Raw genomic sequence first — 10,183 nt, 5'->3', positions numbered from 1 at the left:
AATGGAAAAAAGATTAGAAAATGAATTTAACTAAAGTATAAAATTTTGCTAAGTAGATAACCTAAGCAGATTTAAAAAAGGTAAGTATAATGTAAATGTCATAACAGGAGATGCTTTGGTTTAGTGGACAGACACTACAATAACAATTAAATCCTTATGGAAGTCAGTGATACCCTCATTTAGTCTTTTACAGAGTTGTAACCAAGGATCATGCTTGTATGCTCTAAAAATGTAAGGATTGAAGGATACATTAGGTATAAATGTAAAAAAGAATTACATAGAAATATTTCATACAGTATGAAGCCCAATTATTATTTATTCCCTCCAGTCATCCATCATGCCCTTGGCAAACTATGATATAATTGATGCAGTTAGCCTTAAACTAACATTCAGCTAAAGAACAAATGTTCTCATTCAAACAGAGCCACACCTGTGGGTTTGATTTCACAAGATTCTTATATCTAATAACATATTTTAGATATTGGTTTAATTAGTTCAGAGGACTTTCGCAAAAATTAACATAAATTGCTGTGTCTGTTTTTATTCCTTTATGCTCTAAATTGCTGTGTGCAGTCATCAAACAGCTTCTGATTCATCTCCATGAAAAACTTCAGAGCATTGTAGATCAAGCCATGAATGGTCCTGCAAATAGGACTTCAGTTACTGAAGGTATTTCAATAGATGTATCTGCTTTTATGTAAGTTTGCATGCATTTATTACAAATCTGTCCAGAACTCTGAACTAAGCACACTACTTGAATAAATGAATGTTCCATTGTTACTTTATGGTGGATCTACTTCTGTCAATAATTAAAATAGACAGACACACTGTGTATGTCACTTTACATATACTCATGATGGTTTGTACCCAAAGTTATTTTAGTCAAATTATGACTTAATGGTCTGGTTCAGTGCATTTAGGTAGGGACTTCAAAACATTTATGCTATGATTTCTGCTGTTGCTGCAACTAAGGGGAGACAGTCCTACTTGTTCCAGTGAGTCTTTGAATTGAGGAACAGTGATGGGAACATGATGGGTAAGATTGTGGCTGCATTGTCACTGATGAGGCTCATTATGTACTCATTGTTCCAGTAGTAAAGAGCGCTTTCTGCCACCTGCAGCACAGGAACACCCATTAGACCCATTTCTTCAAACACAAAAGCATTAAAAAAAATCTCAGCAGATGTATATATCTTGCCAGATTGTTATGGCTTGTTGAAACACAGCTGACTCAATGTTACATACATATCTGAGTACATTCAAATAAAGAATGAAATAACAACTCAATATCTTAACAACATTTTAGGTTGGTGAAATTTCTAAATAATCCATTCTCATTCTGTCCTTACTATCTGTCTGCCATCTGTTCTAATCATGGCACATCCTGTAGGCTCATTTAATGTAATGTGACTTGATTATGTGAATATGGGCCCCGACACCAGTCTCAGTTGCACCTGATAATGTGGGCTGGACACACATTTGGCCAGCTGTGCAAAAAAGAGGCTCCATCACTTTAACAAACTCAGATGGTTCAGTGACGTCCAGGATTTCCTCCAGCTCCTTAAGGAACATTACCTCCTTTGGGCAGTGTATCTTTGGCCAGTACTTTAAAAGAGGCATCACTACCTGTTAATACGGAATTTAGGATAAGCTTATGGTTTTGACCATAATTATATGAAATACACTGAATCTTATCAAGTGTGACATAAACAGTATGCACTGTATCTTTGCCAAAACTTTAAACTAATTTTTGTAGCATAGTTCTAGAGCGCCTTGTGAGAGTTAAATTTATTTATTTATTTATTTTGCATTTTATTTTATTGTATTTTATTTTATTGTGTTTTATTTTACTTTTTTTTTATTACTTGTCTTGTTATGTTGGTTTCTCACACCATGGGTCTGAGGGAAACGAAATTTCAATCCTCTGTGTGTCCTGTACATATAGCAGAATTGACAATAAAGTTGACTTTGACTTTGAAATTAGAGATTAGAGTACTTCCATTGACTAGAGTATAGGTTACACTGAGATACAGAAGAGTGACAATATATTTAAGGAAAAAAATGAAATACAGATGTGGACAAATTTGTTGGTACCCTTAGAGCACATTGAAACAATACTTCATTCCTCCTGAAAAGTGATGAAATTAAAAGCAACTGTCTCATGTATACCTGCATGCCTTTGTCATAGAATATAGCAAAGAAAGTATGAAAAGAGATAAATTATTGCTTATTCTATAAAGATACTCTAAAATGGCCTGGACAGATTTGTTGTTACCCAAATCTACAAAACCCAAATTTATAAAATATTATAAATATTCAGATTATAGTCATATTTCAGGCTAACTGTTTTCTTTAATTAGTATCACACATGACTTCAATCTTGTAATCAGTCATTCAGCCTATTTAAATGGAGAAAAGTAGTCACTCTGCTGTTTGGTATCATCGTGTGTGCCATACTGAACATGGACCAGAGAAAGAAAAGGAGACTGTTGTCTGAGGAGATCAGAAAGAAAATTATAGACAAGCATGTTAAAGGCATAGGTTGTAAGACCATCTCCAAGTAGCTTGATGTTCCAGTGACTACAGTTACAAATATTATTAAGAAGTTTAAGGTCCACGGGACTGTAGCCAACCTCCCCAGATTGAACAGAAGGATAATGCAAAAGGTAATTAAAGGAAACAGTTAGCCTGAAATAAGACTGAAAGAGCCAAGGAAAACTTCCAAAGAGATACAAACTGTACGCCAAGGTCAGAGTAAATCGGTGTCTGATCGCACCAGCCATCACTTTTTGAGTGACAGTGGGCTCAATGGAAGAAGACCCAGGAGGACTCTACTGCTGAAAGAAAAACATAAAAAAGCCAGACTGGAATTTTATTTTGACAAGCCATAATGCTTCTGGGAGAATGTCCTTTGGACAGATTAGACAAAACTGGAGCTTTTTGGCAAGTCACAGCAACTCTATGTTCACAGACAAAAAATGAAGCTTTCAAAGAAGAGTACACCATACCTACTATGAAACATGGAGGACACTCAGCTGGGTCTACTTTGCTGTGTCTGGCACAGGGTGTGCAGAATCTGTGCAGGGCACAATGAAATCTCAAGACTATCTAGGCATTCTGGAGCGAAACGTACTGCCCACGGCCTTCTATGAGACCTGATCTGAATCCTATCGAACATCTATGGAATCTGTGGAGCTGAAACATGCAGTCTGGAGAAGGCACACTTCAAACCTGAGACAGCTGGAGCAGTTTGCTCAGGAAGAGTGGGACAGACTACCTGTTGCCAGGTGCAGAAGTCTCATTGAGCACTACAGATACTCTAAAGGTTGTGCAACAAAATATTAGGTTAAGGGACCCATCATTTCTGTCCATGCCATTTTCATTTGTTTTATCATTTAAAATATTCTGTTGAATCAAAAATCAAAAGCAAAGTCTGATTTTTATTAAATATGGAATAAACAATGATGGATGCCAATTACTTTTGTCGGTTTCAAGTTATTTCAGAGAAAATTGTGGGTTCTTCTTTTTTCGTGGAAGGGTACCAACAAATTTGTCCACGTCAGTAAAGTATCTTGGACAACCACATGCCACCAGAACAATTTTAGTGCTCTTAGGCATAGATTATACAAGAATTGAACTGGAGTGATGAATACCGTTCATTCAATAAGATATTCCCTCAATTGATATTCTAATTATGGTGGTGGAGAGAAGTGTCTAACATGTTGGTCCAAAATCTCCCTAATGTGTTCAGTTGGGTTTGGGGTTCAGATCTTGTGACGAAGGCTATATCATATTTTCATACTCATCATACAATCACCTCTCATGCCCTGTGGATGGGGTCATGTTATCCTGGAAGCGACTACTCCCATCAGGAAAGAAATGTTTCATCAAAGGATGTGTTCAGCCAGAAGAACTTTGTAGTGATTTGCAGTGACCCTTCCAAAAAGAGTATATAATTCTGCGTCCCTTGAGTTAATAAGGGACGCAATTTGTCCAGTATTTTTGTACACTTCGTTTCATGCATACACTAAGTCTTCACAGTGGTGAGAAAAACATAATCAGAAATAAAATCAAAGCAGTTTCACAATAAACAGCAGAGAAGCTCAAAATCAGCTGTATGGAGCAGCGAATGACAGGCACGCTCTGTGTGAGGTTGCACATCAACATCATTGTTGTCCTGGTTATGGACACTTACGCAGTTATTAAAAAATGTCTCCCAACATAAGTTCACCTATGAAACCCAAGAGGCTGTCGAGATAAATGTCTGAATGTGAGATGGGATATGGGGTCGGTCCTGTCCCTGGCAATGAATACAAGGCAAACTGTACAGTTTACCACGGAACATATGGCAGGTGATAACCATGTCCGAGTGTCTAAAGAAGAGAAGATAGTTTTTTACCTAATTTTTTACCTTCCTCTGAGGAGGATATGGTATATTGTTGTTATTTAATAATTTGTTTATGTTATGTAACTTTTTAGATATCTGATTGAAAGATGAGGGTTATCATTAACTAATTTGGGTCTTAGTGCTCCTTTTACTATTTGGCCTATCAAGGTAGCTAAGAACATTAGGCTAAATATTATATTGTGTAAACCAGTAGCCAACTCTGATAAAAAGTCAGTTAACATAAGACTAACTATTATATTAGGCTATATAACTAGGCCTAATCTGTTCGGCGCAAATTAAACCTAATTATGGTGATACTGTAATATACTCCCACCATATGTTCTCAGAGATTGCAACTGCATGTGGAGTTATTTGGTTTACAAATGGGCCATGAGAGAAGCTCACAATCTCCTCTTTTATTTATTCATTAGTATTAATAATATTACTAACTATGAAGATGGAGTTTGACTGCTACTATTTTGACATGTTGTAAGTTAACTCGTTGACTAACGGTTATGTTTACGGAACAGAAAATCATTAGTCCTATCATCTGGAGATCATGAGTTCGAATCCCAAAGATGCCACAGCTATCCTTGGCAGGGAGTCCAAGAATGGCGCCACACCTGTTAACGCGATCATCTGGTTTAACCGTCCTGTGGCCGTCCAATCCGTGACAGCCATTTCCATCATTCTTCGCCAATCCCGATGCCCATTTCCATTATTCTCCATCATTCTCTGCAAAGGTGTGTGCTTTGAGCAGTCTTTATTATACGTTTTAATTTAATAATAATGTTCTAACACATAATTACATGTGTATTATAGTGACTTTTGGAGTTATTGTATCTCGTGTTTCAGATCTCGCATTTAATTGTGTGCTTTGTTCAAACCTGCTGGTAAGCTTTGGAATGTTATGTCGAGCGTCTTTAATTAGGTGCACTTTGGAATGTTTATCATGTTATTATTTCGGTGCTTCCTTTTGTTCGACAATTATAAGTTCATTCTTTGCATTTTATTGTCCGTTTTAATTTATCTAATTATTTTATGTTATGATTTAATTATTATACAATTTGACATGCTGAATTTAGCATCCACACACTGCCTGTTGTTTCAAAGCTTCATAGACACTGGTCAGAACCTACATGACCAAACAAAAAAAAAAAACTAGGATGGTAAAAATGGAAATTGAAAGAATCAGTGTATATTTTTAACAGTTTTTCTATGAGTCTTTTTTGAAGTGCTAAAAATGTCCAAGCAAAGCCTCAAAAATCTCACAAGGCCATGGGGGATGAGGAGTGGTTGGGCAAAAACAACCAAACAAAAAAACTGAAATTGTAAAAATGGAAGTTGAAAGAAACCAGGTCTGTTTTAAAATGATAACTGTAGCATTTGTACAACTCTAGAAGAGAAAACATGTCAATGCAGTAGTCAGTGCAGTGTGATGTGGTCAGTGTTTATTTTTAACAGTTTTTCTGAGTCTTTTTTGAAGTTCTAAAAATGTCCAAGCAAGCCTCAAAAATCTCAGAAGGCCATGTTTGACCTGTTTCAGAGGGTATGTACAGGCAAATGTTTATAGGAAGACAGACAGAAAGACACATAATGTAATCAATTGGCTGCTTGTCAACTGACACTCTGTTTTTAATGTTACAGATAGATAAATGTCCAGCACAGGCCCGTTTTGGTGGAGTACAGGGCTGTTTTTGTGGATTCCATCTTCCCAGGGTATGTAATTCGGCCCTTTATTTTGTTTTTCAATAATGACCTGCCTTTGGATGGGTTTTGACCCTGTTTCCTTTTTATTGCACTTATTAGGGAACCAGTGATCAGCCTGCCTCCACTTCCGGTGCCGCCCCTACCCCGACCTCTGCCCAGACGAACAGACGAACTCCACTTAACATATCAGTGGTAACAGATTAGTCTGACTACCCATCCCTCCCCTCCCCACCCCACCCCTCACACACACCTCCATTGTCTCTACACTTGCTCTGCTCTTTGACCATAGCAGAGAGGTGCGAGCAATTGAGTCAGATGTGTGATTATGGGGGTTGGTTGTCACCTGAATAAAACATTTGTCCTGTACAGTTTTAAACTTATGTTTTTCTGTAAACCCACCCGTTAGTTTACAAAGCTACAGTTTGGAGGGAAACATAGTGCTGCAGCCAATCATCACATAAAAATACAAAGGAGGAAGCTGGGGCATCAGGTTGTAGAAAGATAATTTAAAAGACTTTTAAAAGAACTGCGTGTTTATTGTGTGGTTATGTTCACTATGCTAAAATGTGCAATGTGTTTCCTTAAAGCCCTCATCTGCCTCCTCCCCACTGTCTGAGAGTGCCAGCCCTTCTCCTTCAGCCTCTGTGACAGCCAGCACTCCTCCTTCCTCCACCTTGAAAGCAAGCTCTTTTCCTCCCGCCACTGTGAGAGCCAGCCCTTCTCCTTCAGAGTCTTTGAGAGCCAGCCCTTCTCCTTCAGAGTCTGTGAGAATCCGCGCTTCTCCTTCAGAGTCTGTGAGTTCTCATCTCTCTGCCACATCACCTTCTTGGCATAGACAGCATATGTATGTTTGCATTTGGAATGTTATCTATGCAAACAGAAACAAACTTGCATTATTAATGTTCCATCTGAATTTTTTTTTTGTCTCGTTTAGGGAGATCTGATCACCTCTGCTGCTCCCAGTGGTGTGCTGGCTTCTGCTCCTCCAGCTCCTGATGATGGTTCTGGGTCTGTTTCTTCTCTGCCAAATGAAATGAGGAAGATGATCCCCTTACAGGATCAGCGGTGGATTGCATCTGCACTCTATCACGGTGGCAGACTTCGGTCAGGCTTGAAGCTCTGGTACGAGCCTCCAGTCCTCATCTACCACCAGGCTCCATTACCAGACTGGTTCTTCACACACAGGCTCCTGGTGTGGATGCCCTACCACCTCCTGGAAGGTCAGGCCGTTTTGTCCTGTCTGTGGGAAGCAACTGACTGGCTATGGCAACCATAAAAGGGCTCGCAGGGTGCTGGATATCGACAGGTATTACCTGATGGTGACAGAGACACTCAGGTGTACCATTTGTCGTCTGAATTACATTTCCACCAGCCAGACAGTCCTGAACCAGCTCGACTTGCCCCACTGGACACTGTTTGGTGTGATCTTGACATACAAGTAAGACACAATCTACACACGTGTTACAGAATCTTAGTTCAATAAATAATAATAAATGTTCATTATATTGACCGTTTAATCGTTTGACAACAGCATTTTGTTTATCTTGCATGTAACATGCATATATTTATAGTATTTTTGCTTAAAAGGTATGCATGTGATATTCGTGTCATACGCCTGCTGAGGGAGAGGACACTTGGAAATAGCCCCACTAGACTGGCCAGACAGCTAAAGGAGAACCATGGGGAGGAGTGGCTTCACCACTTGGCGCACTACATGGAGTAGTGCGCTGTCTTTGCTGACCGCCCCAGCTTCCTCCCTGTTGCTTTTGATGTCACAAGATGGCGCCGCACATGGCAGCCTTGGTTTGTTGTTTCTTGGTACTTGTACTGTTTTTGTTTGTTTGTCCTGTCTTAAGCAACTTTTTTCCGATCAGCTTTACAAGAAACGAACTCCTGGACATCAGAAATAGCGCACCAAATAACTTTTTGCCGACGTTTGAGCATTCAGACGTTTTACTGGACATTTTAGTCGGAGGAGCTGCGATCCTATACAAACGCTCCAGGCGACGCAAACGAGGGAAGCGCGCTGGTGCGCTCGTGAAATTCCGACAGCGCGGTTGTAGGACTCCGCTGTCGAGCATTCATCTGGCAAATCTCCGCTCCCTAGCAAATAAATAGGACGAACTACAACTCCTCACCCGCACAAACAAGGACTTTTTAAACTCTGCTGCGCTTTGCTTCACGGAAACCTGGCTGAACGGAGCCATCCCGGACAGCGCGCTTCATCTAATGGGCTTCCAGCTGTTCAGAGCGGATCGCGTCACCGAGTCGTCGGGGAAAACGAGAGGCGGTGGATTATGTTTTTATATCAATGAAGGCTGGTGTACAGACGTGACAGTTTTAAAGAAGATGTGCTGCCCAAATTTGGAAGCTCTCTTAATTAACTGCAAGCCTTTTTACTCGCCGCGGGAGTTTTCTTCGTTTATTCTGGTGAGTGCGTACATTCCGCTAGAACTGTTGGCCAATCAGATCACACACACAGAGCAGCGTTACCCGGACTCTTTCATTATCATTCTCGGTGATTTTAATAAAGCTAATCTCACCCGCGAACTGCCTAAATACAGACAGCACATCAAATGCCCCACCAGGGACAGCAATATACTGGACCATTGCTACACTGTTTTAAAGGATGCATACCACTCTGTCCCCCGAGCAGCTCTGGGACTCTCTGATCACTGTTTGGTTCATCTTCTACCGGCTTACAAGCAGAAACTTAAATCTGCTAAGCCTGTAGTAAAAACTGTAAAGAGATGGACTACTGAAGCAGAGCGGGACCTACAAGCCTGCTTCGACTGCACTGATTGGAGTGTTTTTGAGGCTGCAGCTACTGATCTGGATGAGCTCACGTCCTACGTGACGTGACGTCCTACATCAGTTTCTGTGAGGACATGTGTGTTCCTACCAGGACTTACTTAACATTTAACAACGATAAACCTTGGTTCAGTGCAAAACTCAAACAGCTTCGCCAGGCCAAAGAGGACACCTACAGAAGTGGGGACAAAGCATTGTACAAACAGGCCAAATACACACTGAATAGGGAGATAAGAGTGGCAAAGAAAAACTACTCTGGAAAACTGGAAAAACAGCTTTCAAGTAATGACTCTACATCAGTGTGGAAAGGCCTGAAAGCCATCACCAGCTACAAGACCCCATACCCCAGCACTGAGGCCAATCAACAACTGGCTGAAGACCTGAACGAGTTCTACTGTAGGTTTGAAAAGCCTGGTCTGACACCTCACACCCGCTCTGACCGTCTCACAACACAGCCATCAACACCCTCCCCGTCGCTCCCCCCTACTGTTTCTCAGCCTGTACTTAAGATCTGTGAAGATGATGTACGCAAAGTCTTCAGGAAACAGAAGATAAGGAAAGCCAAAGGCCCATCATCCCTGTACCCAAGAAACCAAAAATCACAGGACTAAATGACTACAGACCTGTTGCTTTAACGTCTGTGGTCATGAAGTCATTTGAGAGGCTGGTGTTGGCCTACTTGAAGGACATTACTGGACCCTTGCTGGACCCCCTGCAGTTTGCTTACCGAGCAAACAGGTCTGTGGATGATGCAGTCAATATGGGATTGCACTACATCCTCCAACATCTGGACAAACCAGGGACTTATGCAAGGATCCTGTTTGTGGACTTCAGCTCCGCTTTCAACACCATCATCCCAGATACCCTTCTAAATAAACACAGCTCTCTGTACTCACCTCCATCTGTCAGTGGATCACCAGCTTCCTGACAGACAGGCAGCAGCTAGTGAGGCTGGGAAAATTCACATCCAACACCCGCACCATCAGCACTGGAGCTCCTCAGGGCTGCGTTCTCTCCCCACTGCTTTTCTCCCTCTACACAAATGACTGCACCTCTAAGGACCCCTCTGTCAAACTCCTGAAGTTTGCAGATGACACTACAGTCATCGGTCTCATTCAGGACGGCGACGAGTCTGCTTACAGACAAGAGGTTGAGCGGCTGGCTGTCTGGTGCAGTCACAACAACCTGGAGCTGAACACGCTCAAAACTGTGGAGATGATAGTGGACTTCAGGAGAAACCCCCCTGCTCTCCCCCTTCTCACCATCATGGACAGC

The 10,183-nt window shown here is 41.0% G+C and overlaps 1 protein-coding gene across 1 annotated transcript; it reads left to right on the top strand.

Moving 5' to 3' along the window:
• The first annotated feature begins 4,946 nt into the window (after positions 1-4,946).
• Positions 4,947-7,604, top strand: LOC128317352 (uncharacterized). Its single transcript, XM_053229252.1, has 5 exons — positions 4,947-5,057; positions 6,035-6,106; positions 6,197-6,289; positions 6,685-6,891; positions 7,032-7,604. Exons 1-5 carry the CDS (start codon positions 4,947-4,949, stop codon positions 7,371-7,373), a joined length of 825 nt encoding a protein of 274 aa, XP_053085227.1. The 3' UTR covers positions 7,374-7,604.
• Positions 7,605-10,183: the final 2,579 nt, after the last annotated feature.

This window comes from Pangasianodon hypophthalmus, chromosome 24, assembly GCF_027358585.1.
Source record: "Pangasianodon hypophthalmus isolate fPanHyp1 chromosome 24, fPanHyp1.pri, whole genome shotgun sequence".
Lineage (NCBI taxonomy): Eukaryota > Metazoa > Chordata > Actinopteri > Siluriformes > Pangasiidae > Pangasianodon > Pangasianodon hypophthalmus.
This window is presented reverse-complemented; position numbering and strand designations above follow the sequence as displayed.

Excerpts from the sequence above, each read along its gene's own strand:
- LOC128317352 (XM_053229252.1), top strand. The coding sequence starts at position 4,947 with ATGAGTTCGAATCCCAAAGATGCCACAGCTATCCTTGGCAGGGAGTCC. Across the intron at positions 6,107-6,196 it reads GTGGATTCCATCTTCCCAGG|GGAACCAGTGATCAGCCTGC; the intron begins GTATGTAATTCG and ends TGCACTTATTAG. Across the intron at positions 6,892-7,031 it reads GCGCTTCTCCTTCAGAGTCT|GGAGATCTGATCACCTCTGC; the intron begins GTGAGTTCTCAT and ends TGTCTCGTTTAG.